General features: G+C 41.7%; 2 protein-coding genes across 3 annotated transcripts in view; one reads left to right on the top strand and one right to left on the bottom strand.

The window, feature by feature from the left end:
• The window catches only part of LOC136105211 (uncharacterized), a 205,749-nt gene extending 200,515 nt beyond the window's left edge, over positions 1–5,234 (top strand). The window contains 5 exon segments of the mRNA XM_065844848.2: positions 410–541; positions 1,464–1,707; positions 2,446–2,523; positions 3,642–3,739; positions 3,742–5,234. Coding sequence (XP_065700920.2) covers positions 410–541; positions 1,464–1,707; positions 2,446–2,523; positions 3,642–3,739; positions 3,742–3,822 — 633 coding nt within the window. The 3' untranslated portion in view covers positions 3,823–5,234.
• A 9,706-nt stretch (positions 5,235–14,940) lies between these two features.
• The window catches only part of FAM168B (family with sequence similarity 168 member B), a 76,696-nt gene continuing 63,954 nt past the window's right edge, over positions 14,941–27,682 (bottom strand). For both annotated transcript variants that reach the window (XM_071812420.1, XM_065844588.2), the window contains 5 exons: positions 27,474–27,557; positions 23,486–23,628; positions 22,839–23,016; positions 21,397–21,526; positions 14,941–20,070 (listed from right to left, as the gene is read on the bottom strand). In XM_071812420.1, the coding sequence (XP_071668521.1) occupies positions 21,414–21,526; positions 22,839–23,016; positions 23,486–23,628; positions 27,474–27,557 (518 nt within the window). In that variant the 3' untranslated portion in view covers positions 14,941–20,070; positions 21,397–21,413. The remainder of the gene's footprint in view (positions 20,071–21,396; positions 21,527–22,838; positions 23,017–23,485; positions 23,629–27,473; positions 27,558–27,682) is intronic.

Here is a 27,682-nt window from a genome sequence, read left to right as displayed (position 1 = left end):
GATTTTCTAAATCCTAGACTCCTAAAACCAGGCTGTCTCCCTCCCCAAAGATGTCAGGCTAAATTCTCAGCTCTCTGTCTATGTGCCTCCTCTGATGTCAGCGATGTTTCAGCTCTCCTGAGCAGACTCTCTGGAAAAAGAGATTTTTTTCATTTAACACACTATTGTTCTGATCAAATTCAGTTCCTGTCCCAGGGTGCCAAGGGCCCAGTGTGTCCCTGATGTGACACGGACTGTCCTCCAGCACTAAGGCTCCTGCTGACTCCCAGAGGAGAGCTTTGTCAGCAGGAATTCAGGCCCCACAGGTCCCTCAGCCAAGCTAAGGTTCTCCTGTGAGACTATGGCTTTATTTCTTCTCCCCTGCTTTTTCAGATGGCTAAGACCAACCTGTTCTTTGTGCTGTTCTCAGGGTGAAGACGTCCTAGTCAGAAGCTCAGAACTCATCTATTCTGGGGAATTAACAAAAATCTCCCACCCTCAAGCCAAGAGCCAACAGAGGATGTTCTTCCTCTTCGATCACCAGCTTGTCTGCTGCAAGAAGGTAACCAGACACAAATGCTCTCATTATAATGCTTAAGAATTTGAGTGAAGTCCCTTGCTGCCCCTTTGTTTCCTTAATATCTGCTGGCATCATATGTGCTTCTGGCACAGAGATCTTTTTTTTAATGTGTGTTTGTTGCTGTCTTTCCTCAGACGGTCTGGTGTGTTCTGTGCACCTGACCATGGCAATAACTACAGGAACTAACTACTGGCCTAGTTCTTATAGCAAGAGAGGAAAGCAGTGAGCTGCTTCTCGGGTTAGTGTATGGGTTTATTTTACACAACTCAAGTAGGAGCATTGTCACTCATTTTAAATGTTTTCTTTCAATTGCTCTTCCATGTGAGAATAACATCATATTCAGAAGGTAACTGCAGCTTTGATGAAGAGCTGTGGACCTTGACGGTCAATAAGAACATATTAACATATTCTGTAAGTTTGTAAGTACAGGCCATGTTATTTTTCATGACCTAAGTAATAAAATAAATCTTCTTTGTAGGGCAAATGAAAGGTTATCTTCCATTGGAATTTTTTTTGCATAATCTATGGCATACAGGTAGCTCCACCTAGCTTAGCCCTGAGACTGTTTTATCACTGCTCTCAAATTTATTTTTCATTTTCAACACAAAAACCAAAAGCTAATTAGGAGTTTTTGGCTTTCTAACTGGGACTGTAGGATTCAAATACTATTTTCTGACACTGGCTTAATGAGGATTTGGGCTCATGTGTGATACCACAGGCTTGCTTCTCATTCAGGGCAGCTGATACCCCACAGTGGCAGACAACAGCCTCTCCTAGAGAAAGCCATGCAGTTGCTCTCACTGCTAGTGGTGTCAGCAGGAGCTTTGCCCTTCATCATATGGAAGAAAATGAATGTTTAAGAAAGGGACAGGAAACAGTAATGTCTGTATGTTCTCTCTTACAGGACCTTCTGCGTCGGGACATCTTGTATTATAAGAGTCGGATCAACATGGATGATATGGAAATACTGGATGTAGAAGATGGGAAGGACAAGGACTTCAATATCAGTGTGAAAAATGCATTTAAGTTGCACTGCCGAGACACTGAGGAAGTCCACTTATTCTGTGCAAAAAAGCCTGAGCAGAAACAGCGCTGGCTGAAGGCATTTGAGAATGAAAGGAGACAGGTTCAGCTTGACCAGGAGACAGGTATGGACAGAACAATGCTGGGAAGCTTTGTTTGGTGTTTGCTTGGTGTATTGGTTTTTTCTCTTTTCTTAGCTACCAACCAATGTGTAAGAGTGGAAGGGAGGCAGCCAGTCCAGCTCTGGGCTGCTGAACTGCACATTCTGAATGAAGCTGTGTAATTGGGAATGGAAACACCCAAAAACCCAACCAAACCACCAAAAATCAAACAAACCAAAAAAACCAACCACCCAGTCCACACACTGCAGTACGTTCTCAGGGAGGCTGATGTAGCTTTAATGAGTTCAGGCAGTGCTGACAAAATAGTCAATATATTATATACAGCTTCGTTATTTTACAGTGTATTGTGAGTGCCCAACTTAGCAATATCTATGCAAAACATGTTCAGTCAAGGGTTCTCGTGAGAGGTTTTCATTGCTCTGTCCTAGTGCTGCTTAATTCAGACTTGTGATCTAATGACATTTGAACCACAGCTGGTCTGGCTTTTTCACCCAGCAGAGTGTGAGAGGTGAGGGCTGATAGTAAAGCTTGTGTGAGGGGGATGGCAGAGCTGTGCAGCGCAGTACAGGCTGGGGGGAGCAGTGTGTGCCCCTCCAGCTTTGGGAGTAATTTCAGCTTGTCACCTCTCACCTCAGGCATTTTCTTAACCCCGTATTTCCTTTACTGTCTGTGCCAGTGTCTTCCCATGAGATACAGATTGATGACCTGCTGCTGATGTACAAATTCTATTTTATCTTCAAGGTTTTTCGATCACAGAGGTGCAGAAGAAGCAGGCCATGCTGAACGCCAGCAAGCAACACCACACTGCGAAGCCGAAGGGTGAGTCACACCTGAACATATACATGGTGGGGGGCGGTTACACGTTTACTATGTGGGAATAGTTTCAATGAAGTGGCATTAACAAATTCTTGAGGCAGCCAGATGGTGAGCTCTGATGTGACAATCCGCAGTGTAGTTCCTGGAGTCAGGAAACTATTCCTAACAGCAGGAGAGCTGCTTTGCACCAAATCACTGAGTACTGTGCCAGAAACCACAAGCTGTCAGCTTCCATTCAAAGGCTCGTTCACAGCCTCACCCTAGAAGCCAGGCTCTCCAAGGTGTACAGCGTTCCCTGTGCGAAAAGACAAGGTCAAGTTCTGTAGTAATCTTGGTGATGCGAAGAGGCTCATAAAGGTCACTGCAGCAGGACTGTTCGAGCCTGGGCAGTTGTGCCTGTGGAAGATGCTTTGAAACCTGTGATTCTGGCAGAATTCCATGGGCAGGTATCACACTCATTGACAGAACTTCAAGAGACAAGGAAGATAGAGCAGCAGCCAGGGGAGTGTGAACTCAAGCAACAGAAAGGAAGGTTCCTGCTACCCCATTTTGTGATGCCACCACTCTCTTAAGAGATTTGACTTGTTTTCCGCTAGACCCACAGAAAGGCAACTACTTCCCTTGGTGGTACCAGCCAGCAGGTAAATCCAAGCCAACTCACCTCTGAGAAAGCTTGGATAAATTTCAGTGTAAGTCAGAAGTAAGATTTGGCTGCAGAAAGAAGTTTAGGAGGAGGCCAGAGCTCTCTAATAGAGCAAAGTCCTTCTGGGCAAAGCAGCACAGGATACCCCACAAAACGACTCAGAAATCCAGTGCAGGAGGCTGTAACAGGTGAGAGGCACATGCACATCAGCTGCTTCTCCCAGGACAACCAAAGGCACAAGCTAAGTTTGTCACTAGTGACAAGCTGCAGTTGTTTAGCCCTACATTCCTGTGACAGAACACCTGTCAGTTATGCTGTGCACTTCTGGGACTTCCACAGCATCACCTCTAATCCTGAAAAGCAGAGCTGAAACTAAGGGCAGTACTAAGGCAAACCCAGCTTCAACCCCTGCAGCTTTAACAGGGACTGGGAAGGGAGCTGTGCTCAACTAACCTGGTTCCCCATCTCCTCATCACAGCTGTCACCAGGCCCTACTATGACTTTCTGATGCGTCAGAAGCATCCCACCCTGCCTACCACGCTCCCTCAGCAGCAAGTCTTCATGCTGGCAGAGCCCAAGCGCAAGCCCTCGAACTTCTGGCAGAACATCAGCAGGCTGACGCCCTTCCGGAAATAAGGGCAGCCTGTGTTTGTGCCTGAACCCCTTCTGAAAAAGCACTTTATCCGTCAGTCCTGGGAGCTGGAGCCCAGGTTCTTCCAATCCTTTGTTTACAGAGGATGGCACACGTGCTCCTGCCTTCCCTATTTATTTTGCAGACCGACTGACTGCACTGGCTCTGAGGTGAGACACTGTGTGTGTGCTTGCACACGTGTGCATTTGTGCCAGCCCTGTCGAGCCAGCCTTGCACAGTGCCCAAGAGGCAGACTTCCCAGAAGAGTTCACAGCAGGGAGCCTGACACGTTTCATCTGGAAAGATTTTTGCTTGTCAGCTGTGCTTGAACTCGTTCCTTCCTGCCGTGAACACTCCTGCTGCCCGGCAGCTGTCGGCGAGGGGATGGCAGCTGGGACACCTGATGTGCTCAGAACAGCAGTTCAGAGCCACCGACATGATGCATTTTCTATGGATAAACCCTTCTGCTCTCTGCCCACCCCTACGCCCCTCGTTCCTCAAAGACATGATCCTCCTACACGCGTCTAACTAAGTCGTTTAGCCATTGCAGGCACTCAGACCAGACAACAGTGAGTATTGCACTGTGACCTTTTTCTTTCCTTTAGTTCAACACCACTGATGAACTACATAGTACATGAAACTGTGCCAATGAACCTGCAGCATGAGTCAAGTTCAAGAATCTCTCTAGTGGGTTTGAGTTACATAAGTTAGAGAAAAATGTGCCTAATTAATGCCGTATTCAATTCCTTAGATTCTCGTCTCTCCATTGTTCTGCCATATCTCCTGGCCAATGAAAATGCTCATTGTTTGTAATGTGTTTATTTATGGTAAAAATCAGAACTGTGTATTTTCTAAGTCTGTAATTGTTCTTGTCAGATGTTGTTAACTTGATGCCTGTTTTGTCTGTTTTATTATTTTTTCTAAGAAAGGTCAATATTTGCAAACCTAGCTCCCAGAAGTCAGAGTCTACAGTTCAAATATAAAAGACTAAAACCAGAGTTGTTATGCAAACTGCCACAGATCCTCAATTTAGGGAGCATTACTGCAGGTTTTTGACACCTTGAAAAAAAATGAAAAGCCACTTTAAAACCAACTAAATTTGGCACTAAGAGCCTCACTTGTAGTACCCAAGCTTCAAACTGTGGCCAAAAAGAATTAATTTAAACTTTGTTTAGCAAAAGGAAAGATTTGCCTTACCATAGTGTGAGATCGAAGCCATACTGACCGAGTTCCCTAGCTTAGGATGTCCTGTGACATTGCTGTGAGCACTGTCTGCAGAGTGCAGAAGTAAGTCCAGTGTTTGTTGATGCTGTAGCTGACCAAAGGCTGGTCATCCAGGGATATCTGAATTCAGTAGCATGTACAAAGCCGTTCTTGCACTATTAATTCCCCCCAGAACAGGGGCAACATTTAATTTCATAAAGAAACTTGTAAAAGCAACTCTCAGCCTGTGTATGTCTCCAACATGTCTATCTGTGTGAATGTGTTTCTCTTCAAGTCAAAGATGTTGCTTTTGCAGCTTAAAAAACCCCACCCACTAATGAGTAGAAGTGATACTAGAAGGTTACCCTCAGCAAAGCCGTCCTTCAGCTGGAAGACTGGTGAAGCAGAGACCATACTGGAGACATGCCGGTCACTTAGAATACTGGTCGAGGTTAGCAAGTCACCAGCACCTGAATTCTTGCTAGTTACTGAAACAGAAAACATGTCTAAGAAACATCAAAAAAGCTGCAGGGGGTGCTCAAGCCCACTTTGAACAGTAGAGAATTAAAGGAACAGTGAACACCAAGAAGAAACATACTTGAAAGAGAATCCAGCTACCCCTCCTGGGCACAGCGCATCTGCCCCCCACATGTCTTCTGGGAAGACAGCTCTGTGCTCAGCAGCAAGGCAGGACCAGACCTGATGGCAGAATGGTGACTAAAAACCTACCAAAAAAACCCACAAAAAACTTTACTGAGCTGATGTGAACATGGAAATGGTGCTTCTCAAAGCTGGGGCTTAACCTGCAGCCCCTTCCCACAGGTGGACCAATGTGAGCATAACACCCTTCTTTTTTTTTGAACAATAAACATTCACCCACCAACAGGCTTAAGCCTTACACACCCACACAACTGTGAACACTTGCACACACAGCTGGGCAGAGACACTCACACACTCATATAAGGACACACGTGCAGGCACTCACATGCATGACAACAGTCACACTTATACACTAGATGTGGACAGTCACTCGCAGACACACAGACAATCCCATGGACACACTCATTCATACACTCAAACTTGCGCAGACACTGTCACTCACGCTCACACACTCACATGGTCACTCACTCACGCTCACACACCATCACTCACACTCACTTGGACACTTGCATGGTCACTCACGCTCACACACTGTCCCTCACACTCAGTCGGACACTCACATGGTCACTCATGCTCAGTCGGACACTCACATGGTCACTCACTCATGCTCACACACTGTCCCTCACACTCAGACATTCAGACACTCATACTCTCAGTCACACTCTGACCCTCACCCATACTCGGTCACTCATTCACTTATACACTCACGCAGGACACTCAGACAGACAGACACACGGACTCATACATGCATACTCACACCATCACACGGACACTTACACTCAGACTGTCACTCATACACTCCCACGGACACACTCAGACACTCACACTTATGCACTCACATGTACACTCACATTCCTATTCATACACTTGGACAGTCATACTCAGACACACACGGACAGTTGCACTCCCACTGTAACTCTCACACAGACACACTCATACCGGCACTGAGATGCTCACACTTTCACTCATACCCACACTCACCTCGCACAACCACTCACACGGATACTCATGTGGACACTCACGCTCAGATACTCAAACTCGTACGCACATGGACACTCACACTCACAGTGTCACTCTCACTCACAGGGACACTGACACTCACACTTGGACTCACACACTCTCACAGACACTAACACTCACCCAGACACTCCCACATGCATACTCACACTCATGCAAGACACACTCATACAAGTACACTCACACGGTCATTCACACACATTCACATTCATACTCAGACACTCGCACTGTCACACCTGGACACACACAGTCAGACACTCCTGTGGACGCTCATGCTCGCTTGGATGCTCACTGATACTCCAACTTGTGGTCACACACTGTCACTCACACTCATGCGCACAGTGTCACAGATACACTGTCACACTGTAACTCACAAGGTCATTCACACACGCTCACTCTCAGATACACTCTCTCTCAGACAGTCGCATTCACATAAACACCCTCACAGTCATACTCAGACGCTCACATGGACACTCACCCCGTAACTCACATTCAGACACTCCTACTTGCACTCACATGGACACACTCACTCTCACGGTCACACTCATAGAGTCACTCACACAGACATTCACTCATGCTTATACACACTCACTTGCGCTGATACGCATGAAGACACACATACTCAACAAGTACACTCACACAGACTGGGACACACACACACATTCATACTCAGACACATGGACACTCACACCATCACAGTTAGACTCACACTCACATGGTCACACACACACACTTGGACACTCACACAGACACTCACGTGGACACACACTCACATGGACACTCCGACACACAAACTCATGCTCACACCATCACTCACACAGACACTCATACACAGACACTTAAGAGTCTCACGGACACTCACATTCAGTCGCTCACACTCAGACTATTACATTCACTCTCACACTCCCACTGACACAGGCACACACTCACAAGGTCATTCACTCTCAGCTACACTCACATTCATGCTCACACACACACTCATATTCATAGTCATACTCACTCAGATGGACACTCGCATTCACACCGTAACTTGCACTCAGACACTAACACACTCACATAGACATGCATACTCTTGCTCACATGGTCAGTCACTCACACTCAAATGGATGCTCAAACGGACACTCGGACCACTCACACTGACACTCACATGGACACTCTCACACTTATACTCACAAGTACACTCACACACGGACACACTGACACACACATTCACATGGACAAACGCATACTCACAGACACACCCACAGCCACTCAGACATTCACACTGTCTACTCATACTCACACTCCCATGGACACTCACACACCCACCCAAAGACTCACATCGACACTCAGTCACTCACATGGTCACTCACAGTCGTTCTCACATAGTCACTCAGGCACTCAGACTCATAGTCACACCATCACTCAAACTCACTTGGACGCTCAGACAGTCACACTGTCACGTACATGCAAACACTCATGGACACACTCTCACAGACACACGCTTATACACTCTCACACTCAGGTGGACACGCATGCTCACACAGACGCGGACACTCACAGACTCACACACTTTCATTCATACTCACACTCAAACACACTCATGCTCACGCGGACACTCTCAATCACACTCATGACGATAACTCAAGACATTCGCTGATGCGGACAGTCACTCAGATGGACACTCATGTTCATATGCAAAGACACTCACACCCCAACAGACACACATTCACTCATACTCACACTCAACACAGCAGTCACGCTGATACGCAGGTGGACACTTATTCGGACACACTCAGAGTCATGACAACATTCACCCTCTCTAACGGAACACTCATGGTGATACTCTCAATCACACAGACTCATACAGACAGACAGGCAGACACATTCACACTCACAGTGACAGATATAGTCTCTCACTCTCAGGGACACACACATACTCACATGGACACTTCTGCTCACAGAAACAGACACACTCACGTACACACTCACACTTGCTGACACATTCAGATTCATGCACTCACTCTCACACTCCATCAGTTACAGACACAGGTACACTCACTTTCATACAGGCAGACACACACTCATACACAGACACTCATACTCGCAGTCACACACAGATGCGCAGACATGCACACATACACAGACAAGCAAAGACAGATGCACAATGACCCAGACATGCACAAAGAGTGACACACACAGCCTCAGACGCAGGAACATGCAGATACGGACACAGAGGGAGGCACATTCACAGAGACATGCACACATACACATGCAGCCATGCACGGCCACAGACATAAACTGACACACAGGCATGCACAGAGCTCACAGACATGGAGACACGTGCACACAGACGCATAGACACACAAATGCTCAGACTCGCACAGATGTGCACTGATATGCACATGTGCAGTGCCAGACACATGCACAGATGTGCACATATGTACACAGGCGCACACACCCACAGGCACAAAGCCAGCAGACACACTTGCGCAATGACACGCACAGACACGAACAGACGCACACACATATGCATGCTCATACACACAGACGTGCACTGATGCTCATGCAGATGCAGAAATGTGGTTGCAGAGACCCATACAGACACACAGACGCACACATGCAGACATGTGGGCACACAGATGGCCATGTGCTCGCTCTCACCTTTCAGGGACTGTCCCAGTTCTTGCTTCTCAATTCTAAGCCATGATCCGAAGCCCGAGAGTGGCTGCTACACTTCCCTGTGCCGGGCAGCACTCCCTGGGACATCACAGTATCCGTAGGGCTCAATCACGCTGCATTCCCCCAGTCAGGACAGGGCAGCAAGGCGCAGCCAGAACCCCTAGGTGACACAGGACAATTATGATGTCTGTGTTTACCCTAAGTGTCTGCCCCTCCTGTCTGTATCCATGGTGTGTTTGTTTTGATTGGCCAGAAAGAAAAAATCTGTTGGCATAGAAATGATCCATTTTCTGACCTTCGTAGTAAGGGGAGGTGGGGGGGAACTCAAGGCTGGAGGGGACTCAAGGACAATTCTGCCCACAATACACTCACCTCACTCAAAACAAGACCAAATGCGAAGCAGCATCAGGTTCCTCATGGTCTTGTCCAGGTGCTATCTATCCTTCTGTGCTCAAGGATGGAGATTCCCCCAAAACCTCTTTGGATCCCTGTTCAATACCTCTCTGTCCCCATTCTGAAAATACATTTAGATGTGTTCAAACTTTCGCTTGCTGTAGCTTTTCATCTGTTTTTAATTAGTATGCTGCTTTATACACTTGACACCTACACTGATGTCACTCTAGTATAAATCTAGAGCTATTCTGCTGAATGAAATGGGGCCACAGTGGCAATGTACCCTGAAGCGCAGCAGCTGTGACAGGCCATACAAAATGCCCGCCCCCCCACTAACACACACAAACATTGGCTACTATTAATTGCTTGTGTAGCAACACTCTGAACAGTAAATATTCATCAAATTCCTTATATTATCAGGTTATTTACCATCTTTTTCAGATCTTACTTCACATCTGACAAGTGCACAGAAATGATTTATAGAGAGACACTTTTTATAGAACTCCTAAGTGCCAAACAGTGTACCTATCGATGAAAAGTTCTTTATTTCTCTCTACTTGACTGCACATCAGTACTCTTCCTAAAAAGTGTCTTCAGTTGGGATTCTAGTCTTGCAAGAAACATTTGGAGCTAGGATCCAATCTCCTATGCAAGACTGAAATCAGGTATAAAAGCTGATCACGCTGAAGAGGTGGAAACCTTATAACACAGCAGGAGCAGTTACAGCAGTGGCATTGATGAACAGGTAAGAATCAACCTCACTTTGCTCCACATACCTACCCATGCACCGGCATGTCAACCGACCACTTGGTAAATCTGAAAAGGATTTCAAGAAATGCCATCCTTTGTTTTCTAGCCAGCACTACTTCCCGATTCTTGAACCACAAACCCCCCATTATTTCCTGAACAAACTGTGTATCAAATAATGTGTAACCTCCATTGTTTTTAAATGATTAGACACTCGAAAGTTATCATCTCCTAAGTTACTGACTAAATCGTAACATCACGTACCTGTGTAAGACAATGGTGACAGACTAAACACCGCTGAATTCCCCTTCTCGTCACCCTGGCATCTGGATTTTGAACAGAGTTACTCATAGTACTGTCAATCAAAATTATCAGGGAGAAAGCATGTGTAGGACAGAAAGCAGCTGTGTACACATTACTTAGAGTCACAAGGTCATCACCTAAACTCATAATAAAGGGGTTTTCTGGCATATGAACAACAGGTCAAGTACAGCTTCTGTCAAGCTTTCTGAGCTTAATGGACAACACAGTCTTACCAGATTCACAAGAAGAATCCATTCTGTGCATGAATAAGAAAAGACTGAGACTTCAGTACCCATTTCTCCTCCTCTGGAAATGAACCTTCTATATGCCCAGAAATGAATATTTTCACACACAAAAAAGCAAGCTCTGGTGTGAGTCTGAACAGTACCAATCGTTTTGGATTTCAGCGTAGAACCAACCTAACTAACACGAAAAATACTTCTGCATTGAATTATATAGAGGACAAGATTTGATCCGGGGTGGTCTGGCTTTTTTAAGGGTTTTTAATTGCAGCTGTTTCCCCCCTTCTGTAGCTATCTGTTTAGGAAGCTTGTTGTGAAAAACAGCCATGTTTCTTAATGAGTAAAATCTGCTCCAGTTTCATTTGGGCAAAAGTAAGACACAGACTTAACGTAAAGCATTTGAACAAATCAGAAGAATGATTTGCTGAAACTACCAGTAAAATGAAGAGAACCAGTGGCTGCTAAATAATTTCCCTTCTGCTCTGACCAAAAAAAAATAATAAAAAAAAAATCTATTTTGAACTACTAGTTTGGAATAACTGTGGTAAGAAAAGGTGAGTGTATACACGAGAAAAATGCCTGTGCTTCAATTTTTGATAACATCAAAACTAGTACAAACCCTTTTTGTACAAAATCAAAATACTAGATCAATTCCCATGACAGGTTTTGCCATGTACCTGCTAATGAGGGCTATGGCATTGAAGCATCTGTTTCGACTGCAAATATGGTGGTACAGCAACTCCTAAAGCTTTAAGAACTGAGCTGTTCACACTTACTTTGTTCAACTGCTGGAGCCTCAGCTTGTACTTGCTGCTACTCAAAGTTTTACTAAAGCTAGCAGGACTTGCCACTGCTGTTGACAGGTAGCGGTACCACATGGGTACCATCATAAGGTGTCAATGACAATGTCCTGTACCAGCTTCCCAGTACCAAGTCCCTGTTCCCAGGGCTTCCAGACTAAGCAAAGCTGTAGGATCAGGTCTTCAGGTAAGTAACGGGTTAAAGAGTAGGTTTGGTGATCAATAGAAATTAACTGAAAAACTTAAGAGTAACCCACTGAAGGACAGTGATATTCACTTAGTTTGACAGTGCAGGGGAGGGAATCAATCTTTAAACACAACTCTTCTCAGAGCTGAGCTAGTACAAGGCGGCAGTCAAAAATGTGACACTTCAGAAGCCAGGATGCACCCCTGCATTTTTCTCTGGACTGCTACACAGATCACGGCAGAGTATCGGAGGACTGGCAACTGCATGCTCAAGAACAGCAGCATTTCACCTGCCTTTATATTCACAGCCACAAAGCTTCAGGCTCATGAGAGGCCGCACAGCAGTCACAGCTTGCCCTGCCTTGGGATGGACACCACACTTCATTTCTCACCGTGTCTCCCACATGTTCCCCTAACAAGAAGATGTATCACTAAAATCCCATGGCTTTGGCAGTGCTGGTGGCTTTAGGAAAAATACAGACTGCTTGTTCTTTTTGCATAAGACTGCTGTCATTTTCCTCCTTGCAACTACAGCACTCTTCTCTGCACGTCGCGAGCTTTTCTTTCGCACAACTTCGCCACCAAAGCAGCTCCCTGTTCTACAGCCCTTGCAAATGAAATACCTGTGATACTGACCCCAGACTTGTGTACCTTTGTGTGTGACTGTTTACATATACATTTGTGAGATGGGAAATAAACAAGCTATCAACTTTACTCTTGTCTAATTCTGTAATCCTCCCATAAAACATTAATTACCAAGTATACAAAATACACCTTTATATCTGCCATAATCAAATGGAGCTGTGTAACAGTGTTATGCTTAAGAGTTCCATCTTTCCACACCTCCTTCTTCCCCCTTTTCTTAGAAGTGGCAGCATGCCTGCACATCCATTTCCTAGGCTTGATAATTTGTCTTTAATCTCCAGCAACCTGAACTAATACACGTGCTATCTAAATCACCGCATCAAGAAAAACCCTACCCCCCCATCTTCAGCCATGTCAGCAATCCATTCATTGAAAAGGGTGCAGCATTTGATCTCAGCTGTGAAGTTCACATGACCACAATAAGGCTGGTAAAAGCAAAACTCTGGAAAGGTATGTTTCCCTGCCCTTTTGAAGCGTCAATTTGTCCACGTATTTTACCTTTTTTGCCCAGAAAAGAACAAGCAATTGTAAAACACTACAAAGTATATTAATGTAGCCCAAAAATAAAGGTCCAGCTGCACTGATTTTGGCTGAGAGCTGGGCTGCTCAGTGCCAAGTTTTCTCTGTCAAGTTGGCATTTGAAGTAGTTTTGGTCCACCAGGGTCTATAGCTATGAGTTACTTGTACCCATGAGGCTCAACAGTCTACGCTGTAGGTCTGCTGTTCCTTCTAAAACAGACAATACAATTTTCCATGGCTACCAAAGACCTCTTACTGCTGTACAATTTAAAAAAAAAAAAAAAGTCACATAGCCCCCATTCTATTCTGGATCACTAAAGACAGGACAGCTAATAGCCTGATGGATTTTGAAACAAAATCTAGGAGAGCACTTAGGGTCCCCACACAAGTCAGACGTTTCATGCATGTAATGCAGCAACACCTTCTTACCCCAACACTATGACTGACATTTCCTACAAAGGAAAATTTCCAGCTAAATAATAATCAGTACATCACTCCCAGTTCCAGGGGAACTCGCCAACAAAACTATTCCTGTTACTTGACTCTGTCTACAGCGAGCCATAGAGTTGAGAATCTACAGCAAGATGTTAGAAGAAGCAAACTTTCTTTTTGTCCACAAATAGTTACAGGAAAACTTGAAACTCAGCACTTCTCGTCATATTTCTGACAATCAATAAGTAAGCAGTTACTTTTCTGGAAGGGGCTCTGGCTGTTAGCAAGTGTTCAACACTACCTCTAAAGTGAAGGCAAGTCTTATAAATGCATCTAACCTGTGTAGCAAATAACTAACAGCCACTCACCAGCAAGTAAGTGGGAGAATAGTATGTATCACAATGCCATTGCAAATCAATCTGGGAAAAGGAAAAATTAAGCCATTAATGATCCACCATTTTGGTAGTTCCATGGACACATTTAAAACAAACACACAAGAAACCTGATATACAGACTTAGAAGTTCAGTACCACCTTCTTATGAGTGTCAGATACAGCATAAAGTAATTTGTCACCACAGATGACCACCAGACCAGCTACACCAGAATCCCTCTAACCCAAGAATAATCAGCTTCATTGTAAAGACCAGCATTTCCCCTTCACACACTCCCAGATTCCAGCAACCCACTGGTTACGCATTTTCATCAGCTGCAATGACCTGCAAACAAAACCCCAAACTTAACCTCCCTGTAAAATAAAAGTGATCCCAGAATGACTGACCAGCTATTAACCTGAGGTAAAACACACTGAAGTCTGTCCATGTGATTCCTAGTGCTTGGCTACTATTTCAGAAGTTGAACTACTTGACTGAACAACAAAAACCACCTGTAGCAATAATCTCAAAAACCAAATGCTTTTCTACAGTTTGATGCAGTTATTGATGTTATGACTTCCTCTTCCACACACATTGCTTTTCGCAGGAACATTACCAGGTAAGTTATTGTTGCTTCTGGAGACCTGCAATAAATCAAAATAGCTGGTTAGTTCAAGCATTATAGTCCTGTCCCCTCCAAATATATATAGTTGCATTTTAACATGAGTGTCATTAACAGCCACCCACACTCTTAAGAAACAGGGTCATTATCCACACCTCACACCTACTCAATGCTTTTCCTTCTGGCAAACACTCAAGACTCCAATTTTTAACAGCTTTCAGCTCAAGGCTTGTTACCTCTGAAACAGCATTGATTTGGTATCAAGCAAATGCTAAAGCTATAGAGGAACAGAATAGTTTCTAAAAGGATGTCACCAAAGACAGTAGAAAAAAAACCCCACACAATAAGCAACACAAGTCAATCTTTATTGAAAACTGAAGTATTAATACATAACAATTCTTGTTACAATAAACGTGCTTTTAAGAATTTAAATCTGAGCTGATCTACTCATTGAATTGCATAAAAAATAAAAAAGTATGAATTTTCACAATTGAACTGGCTCAGAATGGAATCTCCACTCTTTGTGTTGATGCGATAGTTCAATGCAGGAGTGAGTGATGCCTTAAAACTTATTCTGGAAGACAACATTGACCTAAACTTAAAAAAAGTACCAATACAACTGTTTGTAAGACAGTTTTAAAAAAAGTCATAAAAAGGAAACCTGTGTCTATTTCATAACAAACATGGAGAACTATTACTGGGGCCTCTTGTACTTCCATTGCATGCACTCACTTTTTCAAATCTTAGACATGAGGGCAGCCAATAATAGCATTACAATAAAAAAAAACCACTAACAAATCCATTCTACTTAAAACAAGTCTGTACAGCAGCCAGCTAAAAAGCTTTCCCAGTTTGCCTGCTAAGTGCCCAAAAGTCACAACAGTTTAGAAAAGTCATGTTCACTTTCTTGATGTTGAAACTTCAGAGCCCATAAATTGTTTATAATATCTTTTTAAATCACAAATGGACCCTTACTACCTGTGGAATTCAGATGTTTCAGTGTTACATTCAACTCACACAAGAAAAGGTTTCCTTGTCCCCAGATAAACACTGTTCCTCTTCCGTCTACAAAACACATCTCATTTCCTCTCCACGCCCCCAAACAGAGGTGTACACAGCCTGCTGAAGGAGTCCTCACTACTTCAGAGATCTCAGAATGAACTTGATTCCTGGTGAGGCTTGATGCACTAAACTATCCTAACTTTGCTGCAGCTGGCATTCTACCTCATCAAATCCGAGGGTCTCTGCAGGAAGCTTAGAGTTGATAAAATACAGGATTAGAAAGCTGATGCGTATTAATGAGAACAGTCTGAATGAGCTTAAATCTGTGTCTTTTGAAGAGGCGCTCACAAACACTTGGACATGAGGAGTAATGGATTGCTCGTGACCCTCCAACACACCGAGGTTGGCCAGTGACACCTCCTGGAGAAGGCTGGACACGACCATGCCTGTTTCCTACCAACTACTGCACAGACTCTCTCCTGGGCACCTGCAGAGTGCCAGCCACCAACCACAATAGCTGTTCTCCTCCCCACAAGTTCAGCTGAAGCATCACTATATTGTGCACCTTCCTAAGATGGGAGGTTTCACATACATGGTATTTACTACTCTCTGGCACAAGTTTAAGCCTAGAGTTAAGTGGTAGTATCGGATCGCTGTGCTTACCTACTCAAGCAAAAACATGTTCTAAACCCAAGTGAATGGTGTATAATACTGCACGCTTAAGCACCGGGAAATGATCCCGAGTCAATCTTGACCATCTCTCGCCCTGTAGCACCACTACCCAAGGAGCAGTGAAGCCAGAACACTCCATGAAGAGTAGTCAACGTCGAGTACCCTGGTATACAACTCTGTACCATGAACTATTCTCAGACAACACCATGACATGGTGGTACTTACAGGTGGTGGCGGTGTTTTGGCTTAGCTTTTTTCAGATGATGAAGCAATACAAGGAAGGACTTCAACTAAAATAAAGGGTTTTTTTTCATCTACCACCGCATCTAAGCATTTAACTTGCATAGTACACTCAAAAAGAAGCTTTCTTGAACAGCATTCCTGCACGTCTCCTAGAAACTTCAAACAGGAGATGGTTACAACAAGCATAAGCAAGATCTAGTAGCAGGTTCTCTGTTTTCCTTCCTAGTGTTTCATTAATAATCACCACACCACTGACTAGGGCTATACATTTTTGGTGCCAATTATTAACCATTTTTCTTTTGCTGCTGCTACATTTAAAAGACATTTTCATCAGTTGTTACTGACATAGGGAATACCTCAGTTTTTAAAAAATACTTTATCAAAACTCAACACCTGAAATTTGATTTACAAAAAAAAAATTCTTGGACTTCTCTGTTATTGCTGCAACAGTTATTTTCAGTTCCAGGTTTAAAGTAGTACTTTGCTTTTAATTATATAAAGCTGCCACAAAAGTTTTTTGTTTGGTTGTTTTTTGTGTGTGTAGTTTTTTAATTATTTTTTTAAAGAGAAGCTTGATCTGAAATGTCTCTACTGCACTGGCTCTTTTCATTTGTTGAGGAGCTCTAGTGCAAACACATACTGCGTATTTATTTATAAAGGAATTCTAAATAGGGAATGTTATATAAAAAGCAGGAGAGAATGTTTCATAAGACCCTCACTGTGTAAACGCCTATTTAAAGATGTACAGTTTCCCCCTCCGCAGTTTTATATCCATGCTTTCTACTATTTGCAACAAAATACCATTAAGATAGTTATATATACACATATTCCCCCCGTTCCCCTGCACTGTGCTTTTGGTTACTTTCCATATCAAATACTGGAGACATGCTCCACCCTCCCAGCAGATTACAATTGATGAAAACTGGGAGGTTTAGTACCTTTTAAAAAAGGTACAGTGTCCCCCTCGTGGATGAATCCCATAATGCAACTTAGAAGAAAAAGTGCTCAAGTAAGTGAGACTGCCTAAGTGTTATGGAATACTAAACAGAGACCAATTCTGAGATGACATGTAGAAATCTGAAGTCAGAGCAAATATACAGAAGTTATATTCATTCCTTAACTAATTATGTCTTGTAGCATTGATGAAAGTTCTCTCCTATGACTTTCAAACCTTTAGTTTATCGGGTGATGAGACAGGAGACAGCAAAGCTCTGAGCTTGTTCTTTATAGCTTCTCCCCAACACAGCACTGTTTCATACCTCAGCTCTTTGTGAAAATCCTGTGAAGACAACAAAAAGTCACTCTCTACTAGCTACAATGGACAAATGGCCTGTACTAATGCTCACTGTAGTCTCCAGCACATTTGACTAATCGGAGCTGCAAATCTACTACACAAACGGAATTGTTAAACAGGCTTGAACCAAGCAATACAGATTCAAATAAGTTTGTCTGGGGTAATTTTCTGCTCCATATAAAAACATATGAAAATCCCTAAGCTGCAGTAAGTGCTCATGAGTAAGGTTTAAAGTACTTATTCCAACAACAGTTATGTTCAAGGCATTAGAAATAAGGGGGCTGTCCACTGACAGTGATTCATGCAAAATAAACCTCGACTTTATTAAACAAAACCAAAAAAAAGTACAAAATATGGAGAGTGCTTACTGTAAAAAATCAAGTTACTGAAGGCTCTAACCACCAACAGGTTATAAAGGTATGTAAGCCTCCCACCGGGGCAGAGTACTGGAATGGCAGCGTTAAATCAGCACTGATGCTACCCTGAAGTAGCTGCCGAATCTGTGTAGGTGCTGAACGACCCAAAACAAAGTGTAACTAGATACAGAACTTAAAAAAAATTCCTTCTGAATGGAAGTTAACCTGCAAGAACAATACAGCTTGATATACCTCTGTGTAAACGCTTAAAAGGGAACAACATTTTGTAACCATTTACTGCATAATTTATTGCAGGCAGAATGTACCCAAAAAAAGAAAATTGCATCTTTCTGGAATTGTAAGTCAAGGAGGTTTAAGAAAAACCTCGGTTTTATGTGCAATATTCAAATTTAAAAATTTAAAATCTCCTGCGTAACGATTTTGGTATATAAATGGGTTCTAAGGCTAGCCCTTTATCCCCACAGCATTTGCTTTGAGGTACTTTTTAAAACTTGAAGTTGCAAGAAAGAATATCAGAAATGCCTCATTGCAATGAAATGCTAATCTGCAGTCAGTCTTATTTTACGTGCTTCCAAGTGCAATTTACCAAGAAAATACTAAGAAACATCCAAATGCTGTAATGAGAAAATGGCTCCTACTTCAATTACAAATATTTTTAGGGGGGAAAAAAAACTTACAAATATTTGAAACCTCTGTTTTCTGGCAGCCCTTCTACAGCATATTCAAAGTTCATACTGCAAGTAGCTAACAAGGAAGTTGTGTTAAAATGGTTTGTTCCCCTTTAACATACCCATCAGGCACACAAGCTTTCCTCAGAATAACACACAGCCGAACTCCTCCTGTTTGTTGGAGAAAGCCTTAGCATTTCTCAAGTGTCAGGAAAGCAAGCTGCATCAACTGCACATACATTTTCAACTGACTACAACATTCTTTAGGAAAAACAGCATGGATTTCCTGAACTGCGAACTAAAAGAAAGTGTTTTTCTACAAGTCTGCGTGGCAGTCTCACTTTGACACATCTTGCATCATATGAAAGATAGTACTGGATATATATCTCCCCAGGACATGCAATTCATTACGCAGGTGAAATCACCTCCTACCATTCCTAAGAGCCAGTTTTGCCTCAAGGAAGTTTGTGTTATTTACTGGCACACACAGCATTACCTTTGTCGTTTCGTTCTGATCCTTAAGAACATCTGTATAACACTGAATCCATATAATGAAAATGAAAAGGTACAAAGTAAACTAATGGCGTGCGGGATTTCTACAGCTTGTCTGACTCATTTTCCAGTCACTCCAATTTAGTAGTTGAATTTGAAAATAATACATCACTTAAATAAAAATATGCCCCTTTTAAACTGGCAACTCCATCAACCTGAAAAAGGTTGAAGCACTTATCTAATGTATATTATGGTATTCTATAAAGAAACTCACTTTTGTGATTCTACCTCTTAAGACCCTGCATACATTACAACAGTGCATTAGTGATACAAGTTGTAAAATACTTTTCGGTTCCTTTGGATTTGCATATGATGGTTTTTGCATCAGTCACTGCAGGTAGATTGAGCAAGCTTTGTTTTTGTGTTTTAACATGCATTCAACTAGATATGGATCAGAATAAATTTATACTCCCTTTTTATCATTATAATTAGCTAAAAAATTGCAAGACAGTCCACAAAACAGGATTTAGGATTTGCTTTAAGACTAACTGCTGGAGTTCCAAGATGTAAGATATGCAGCACTGGAAATTCTTCAGTGATCAGGAATTAGTAGTGTTTAGCCAAGTGTTGAAAGCATTCAGAAGAAAGTCCTGGTTGGAGGCATGAGGGCTTCAGCACCAACTTTTAAACCTCAATTTCTTGATTGCATATCTCCCATCTTCAAACCTATGTTAAGAGGTGGAAAAAGGTAGGAAATCTTTTCAATTATGTGAAATACTACGCCAGTGTGGCAGAACATTCTACCATTGCATGCACCACACCAATATGCACACACAACAGATGTTTCACATTCCATACTGCTACCCGAGCATTTATCCAATCCACTGAAATCCACAGGCTTCTAGGTTAAGAATTCACTGCATCGATTTTCTCCTGTCATGTCCATTCCAGCTTTCTATCCTCACTAGCAGTTTTGTCTTAAGTAGAAGGTGCAATATTAGAAAGGTATTTTACGCTGAATTTTATTTATCAGTAGTCATGAGTTTAGCCACAGCAAAATGCTCACTTTTTGTACTCAAATCATGTAATATGACACTCTTGAATGAAATATTATATGTGAAACATTTCAGATCTGCAGATCAGTATGTAACATCACAACAAAATGAGAAATGGCTGTTGCATTCTTAACTAAAAGGGAACATTGTCACTTATTATCACAGAACTCTGACTCCTAACTGCTGAAACAGAAATCTAGAGAAAGTTAAAACAGTTAACTTTGTCATAGACTAAATGGACTAAATGTAAAAATTTCTTGTTCAGTTGTTCTGAAAGGTCCTTATCTCAAATGAAGCTGTTCTCCATTTATGCTAAAAAAAAAAAACCCATAAGCAAGGATCCCCAAAACATTAGGCTTTGTGTCAGTTTGATGCAAATTATGCCCCCCAAATCCATCCCACTTTATAGAGGATTTCAAAATTAAACTCCTTTTCTTGACACCCATGATCTAAATTTTGGAAACTAGAAACAATTTTTCCATGCTGACTGTAAGAAGTATGAATTGAGACTTCCCTGAAACAGAGTGAATATATGAAATTAAAACTCCAGGTTGTGTATTTGTTTCAGCAGCTTATGAGAAAGATTCACCCTCAGAGCAAGGCAAAACACTTACCTTGCCTAAGTATTTAGCCAATCCAAAGTAAGACTACAAAGCTGCACACATTGCGTCATTCAGGAATCACAGTACTGCTGAATTCAAGAATTACCAAAGAATTCAAAATACTGAATACAATTAGTCCAAGATGTATTTTAATAAAGCCAACTTAAGGCTCATTCCTTCATATTCAACAATCACGAACAATAAAAATTACTCATGATTTCTGCAGATACAGACCACTGAAGATGTCCCACAAGGCTTCTCTCCTTTGCAGGGAACAGCTACTACAGCAGAAGTATCCTAGAGTGCTTACCTTACGAAAAATCTCCCCAGAAGAGCCTGCAATGCTGTCATTTTTAAGAAACATTAACTGTTTTCAATCTAAATCGGTAACTTACACTGACTGCCAGGATGATCACCACTGTGGGGGCACATAACTATAGGTTGGTGTTCCTGGAGCCCGATATGTGGGCATAGTAACTGGATGAGGGGCTACTGGAGTTGGGGAATGAGTTGTCAACAAGGTACCTAGGATGAAGAGAACAAATTCCAGTAGACAGAAATGAAATGAGGGAGGGGAGAGAAAAAAAAAAAGTTAATTTTTAAAACAATTACAGCTTGTTCATCTTCTGATTTAAAATGACCACTATTATTTTAGACTGCAGCCCCAACCTTCCTTCAAACATTTACACAGGGGGATCATTTTGATGTTTAGTCCAATGCACACAAAGATACTCATTACTCAAAAATAGCTCTAGCAGAAACCCTGCAACATAAGCATTATTCACTGCAAAACTTTTTCCCACAGCGGGCTTTACATGCTATAACAATATTTGATGGTAGAGATAACTTGACTGATAAATCTGAATAAATCAGTCCTTGTTTGCATTATTACAGATAGGTTTTCACAGACTAAAGGGCTTCAGAAACAAACAGGCTAAGGTAGCAGGATCTTAACAGTCTTGGTCTACAGCACTTCATAGAAACAGTAACAAACACCTGGGACAAGCTTTCCCACATGCAAAATTCCAGTGTTAGCTCAGTTTGTGACACACAACTTCTCTAGTTTTGAGATCCCTCAAATTAATGATAAATTTGACTAGGTAATAAGCAGAATCTGAAAACCCGTTCACAGCTTTTGGTTTTTAGGTTACTGAACTGAGTGTATTTTGAGTGAATGTGGACGTTTCATTGTACATTAACACCCACTGAGTAATGAAGCTTCACACCCCCTCAGTGAACACAGATGAGTCTTCATTATTGGCTAAACATTTTTTCCAAAACACCACCACTAGAAGAGTGTGGCATGAGGAAGTCGACATCCCTAACCATTGCCTATGACACAGAAGACCTGCAGGTAGCACAAACACATAAAATATATTTCAACATACAAAGATCAGCAATATGAGGGGTGGGCTGAGAATAGTGTGTGTTCCTCAGCCTGAAGAGGCTGCTGTTTTCAACTAGGCACAGAGAAATGTATTGAGAAAAGGAAGTCGGATCCTCGACACTAAGATGAGAAGCAAAGCACGCAAGATAAGGGAAATCCCATACAGATTTAAAGAAAAACTATTTTACCACAATACTAGTATCTGAAAAGAGGATGTGATATCGCCATACTTAGAGATGATCAAAATATCAGTGAACAAGTACTCAACCTGATCTAGCTGGATCCCCTTTTGAAGGTGCTGGACTAGATGACCTACAGAATTCCCTTCTAATCTAAACATTTTCATGATTCTGCCAAGCACACATCTGGCATCACAACTTCGTAATGCAGCCATGTTTGCCTCCAACTGAGGGCTTCATCAAGAGAACATGAGGGTTACAAGTTCCATACCTGCTGACATTGCCATCGTAGTCCCAGCCACCATGCCCATGGTCACACCGTTCCCCCTGGGCGGCGGAATGGGAGCAGGATACATCGTCGCTGGCATGCCGTTGGGCTGCACAACTGTGGTGTGGTGAATTACGTGGGGTGGTGCTGCATACAAAGGCTGTGTGTAATAAGTGCCTTGCTGTTAGAGAAAAAAAGTAAATTAAGTCATTACAGTATATCTCACGGTGAAGACAAATGATAACTTCTTCCACAAATGTATCATAAAATAAAAGCATTATTCTAAAGATGGAATGTATTTACAGAGTAGAAGCCAAAACACTCATTTCAACTATTCTAACTGCATTTCATTGGCAAACTTTAACATTTAGCCCCCTTTTAAGGCATTTAGGATAACATTCAAATCCAAAACCTTTTTAGAATTCCAACACTGGATTTCCAACACTGCCTTAAATAAAAAGGGCTCATTCTTTATTCATTCCCTTCATTTTGTATCTTTTATTATATTAATCTATCACAGAACTTCTCTATTTATTTCTTATTCAGCTGCTTTTAGCTAAAGAACCAGAAGTTTTTGACAAATCCAAATACACTAAGCAGATTGGATAAACCTTGTTATGTGCAACGATTTTTTAGTTTTGTTTATGTACCTGTGCATATGGATTCTGCTGTGGATAGGCACTTCGAACTGGGTACACAGCAGTCTGATAGGGATTCGGTGACGAAGAATACGGTGGCACTGCACCACTAGTGGGTGAACAAGATACTTTATATGGGGTGCCTGGTGTGTAACCTGAAACAAAGGTAAATATGCATTAAAAACGTGAAAAACAAGTGTCAGTACACTGCTTTCTAAAGTCGGGGTGGCACCGTTCTTAATTTCCAAACTCAATCTTCCTGTGAGTACTTAGCAGGCTAGCCTCAAAATCCCAGCATACGTTCTATCATTTACATAATACCGATAACAGTCCAAAACCTAAATACTTGACTGTGTCAACTTAACATGAAAAGTTAACTCTATTTTTGCACAATTTTCAAATCTATGGATATGGGATTAAAAAAACGGATTTTTATTTTCACAGTAATATAATTAAATACTTGGATTCAGCACATTAGGCAGCATTCCTATATTGGAGGATTTCATCCATGCTAATATTAGCCCAGCTCCAATTTGCATCGCAAATTATACTGGCAAAACACAGTAACCGTTAACTAACCTGCAGTTACCTTCTGTAGAAGAAGAGGCAGCACAGGAACAGCTTAATTTCAAAAAAAGAGACTTATGTAGAGAGCTCCAGATGGATTTTTCAGAGAACAGAGAGACACAATCTGCATCTTCCACTTCAACTTACATTTATTCATATTTGTATTTTGGCATTTTCTATGGCTCAATGGCCAGAGTGGGAATACAAACACCTTGGCAACAGCACCCACCAGTAATGACATTCTGGGTAGTAAGCACCCAGCATCACCTATTTTGGAGAAAGCACCAAAGCCCTGTGCCTGTGCTATGCTGAAACCATCTTGAGTCTCCTGCAGGTCCACCACAGCAGGAGACGCCACATCCACAGACTGAATGACTATTTAGCTGGAACTGGCAACTTTAAAACAAGTCTAGAACATGCTGACTTCAATCCAAAGAACAGATCTGAAGCCACATAGCAGAGAGACCACTGGCATTTGTGTTGTGAAAAATCAGTCTGTGCAGACAGCATGATGACAGATGACCTTCCTTCGTTTTGCAGAAGTCTGAGTTTCTTCACAATTTCATTCCACCCTTCAAACTGAAAACTTTTATGTTAATGAAGAAATAGGTTTACTGTGGTTTTTTTTTTGATAGAATTTATGACCTTTACAGATACTAAAGAAAGCTAGCACAACACTTAGTCTGAAGTCTTGTTTTCAGAGATCTTACGTATTTGACAAAGAGACCGTGCTGAGGAAGTAACTTCTATTTCTAGTATGAAGAGCTATTTCTGTTGAATAAGCCAGCTACAAAATGCTGAACTTGAAGCATCAGTAGTGAACCACAATTATGTCCTCAGTCAAGCCCACTCTCATTCTAAAAAGCCACTGATACAGCTGCACAGGGTATTTAACTTCCATTATCACAAAGTGGTACATCTGTACAAGAGATATTCTGCTTTCCCATTTAATTATTTTCTTCCTTATAGGGAGCAAAGACCTTAAAAGTAAACCACATGGTTATTCAAAACCACAGAAATTTAAGGAAGCTACTTGTAAAAAGGTACTCTTTCCAAACAGTGGCACAGCGTGTTCAAATACTACTGCATGAGACAAATTTACAAAAGCTTTAATTCCACAAACAAGCAGTTACATCAGAACGCATAATAAAAATATTAAACCCCCGGTTGTTAGGACAAAGTACTTCAAGTTTTCATCTGCCTGAATTAGAAGAGCCAGACATTCTGAACTTTAGTTCATAGCTTAAAGAGTAGTTAAAAATTATTCTTTCTTCTGAAATAAAAGCTTATTTTTCTATTCAACAGCAATAAAGACTCCAGTAGTACTAGCTTTAAAAAAATAAAGGATATTTGAAAATGGTAAACAACAACTTCTATTCATCTTTATTCCTTTTTCACATAAAAGTGAAAAAATTCCTACTCTAACTTTGTTATATAGCATAAGATATATTCCAAGATTAATCAACACCAACTAATAATTTGGTAGCATGATTAAGTCTACCAAGTCAAGAATCTACCAAGTCAAGCAATCAAGTGGATAAAAACATTGGTCTCGTGATTTGGTAAGTCTTCTTCATCTTCCCGCAGTAGGATTTGCAAACTACAACCAGTAATAAGACTGGAACTACCTTTCAGTTATCTGATTCTAGGAACAAAAATTACAGCTACTTCTTAGCATAACTGCAGGAATCTGATGTTATACACAGTGGAGCACAGAAGGCAGACACACAACACTAAGGTAATCTCCACCATGAAACTGGATGGTGTATTAGTAAGTAATACAAGCCTATAAGAAAAGCCCACATAGCGTTTCGATTCCCATGCGTTATACCCCTGATGGGAACTCATCTTGCTTCAACATCATGTTCAAAAAAGTTCTTAAGCAACTCAGTGCAAACGCAAGCTGGTATCCCCTAGCTGTGGTACTTACACAGAGGCAATACCCTATCCAAAGGTTTGTTCTTTTGTGGTGTTTTTTTGTTTTGTTTTTGTTTTGGTGGTTTTTTGTTTTTGTTTTAAATTACTGGAACTTATCCATTTGTTTCCCTGCCTTCAATGCAAGACCAAAGACAAGCCAAAATCAGTTCTGCACTTGCTATGCCTCTAAGCGGCAAACTGAACACAGACACAGGTTGAACCAACTAGAGCATTCCACAGTTAGCTACACACTATTAACAGGTTCTGCAGGCAAACATTTTAGGTAACTTACTCTCTCTTGCCTCAGTAATTGCTGCCATGCCCTTTTAAGAAATCAAAACAGAGCAACACACAGCCCTGTGAAGAGATGCATTTCTAACTAGTCTGTCATCAGTCTTCCTCGCTTGTCATACAGTGTCTCATTGCAAAATTAAAAAATAAAATCTGTTTTCCTTTGTGCAATAGAACCATCACTCAGCTTAGAACACAGCATTCAGGACTTGAAACTACAGCAGAGAGAGATTAAGACTTCACATCTTACAGGAGTCTCCTGGTAGTGAAATGTCATGTTACGGACACTGAACTTCAATACTGCACACAGGTTTCAACAACGTCAGCTTCCCAATTTCCAGTAGCGGCCTTTCCTATCCCCGTAAGTTAAACAAGGACATTCAGGGACAAATTTGTTTATGTACCACGTGTGTCTCTGAAAAGCTGGCATAAAACACAGAAGTGAAAGAGTTCCTGAAGATGGCCCAGATCTGCATTAACAAAGCAATGTAAAAAAATTCCTTAGCAGGCAAAGTAAGCACAGGAAGAACACTGTTCTATCAGATGTGTATTCCTTGTTTAAGTGAAAACTAAATGCTACCAGTTTCTGTTTTGTTTCAATCATTAATACATCAAAATCATCTTCTATTAGTGAAAGCAGGACTACGCAAGAGCTTAGGTGAGAGCTTTGTTTTCTCTTGTCTGCGTTTTTTCCGTCTCCCTTTTCCTACGCTCATCACATTCCCTTTCTCTTGAAAGACAATCATGCATGAGTAGTTACCCAAATCCTCCTCCAATATCCACTACAGACAAATTAGTTTTGCCCAGCAACCAGGCTTTCTAGACAATTAGTTTGTGGAAGACAATTTTTAGGGCAGAAAGAAGACAGCAAAGTGAACTTGGAAAGAGATCTAAATCAAGAAAAGCATGAAAAAGAAAAATTCTGAAGACAGAAATAAAAACAGGAATCTGGAAACAACCAAGTAGAATCAAGAAGGAAGCGATGAGGGAAAAATGTAACACAATCCTCAAGTATCAGCCAAAAATCTCAATTTTTCCCTTTTCCAAAGGTGAAAGCAGTATAAGACAAGATTATACTAAATTTATCAGATAATTCCTTATGAGTCACATTCAAAGTAACTTAAAGCTTATCCCGCAGTGTAAGTGTTATTGTAAGGCCTTCCCTTCTTGGTTCTAACAGCTTCCAAACTTCAGGTTACTGCTTTGACATACCTATTACACGTACCTGTTTGGAAGGTAGGATTTGCTCCAGGATACATATTAGGGGAATAGGCAGGAGCAGCCGCTGCATAGCCCATTGGGAAGCCAGCTAGAAGAAAGAATATGTCAAAGTTATTTTCTAGACTAACTGCCCCATCTAACTACACTTTACTCTCAAAGATTTTCACTGTACATCGTCTAATTAAGATGACCTAACAGATGGTCTTCAGTCAT

This window comes from Patagioenas fasciata, chromosome 9 (genome assembly GCF_037038585.1).
Source record: "Patagioenas fasciata isolate bPatFas1 chromosome 9, bPatFas1.hap1, whole genome shotgun sequence".
Taxonomy (NCBI): Eukaryota; Metazoa; Chordata; class Aves; order Columbiformes; family Columbidae; genus Patagioenas; species Patagioenas fasciata.
This window is presented reverse-complemented; position numbering and strand designations above follow the sequence as displayed.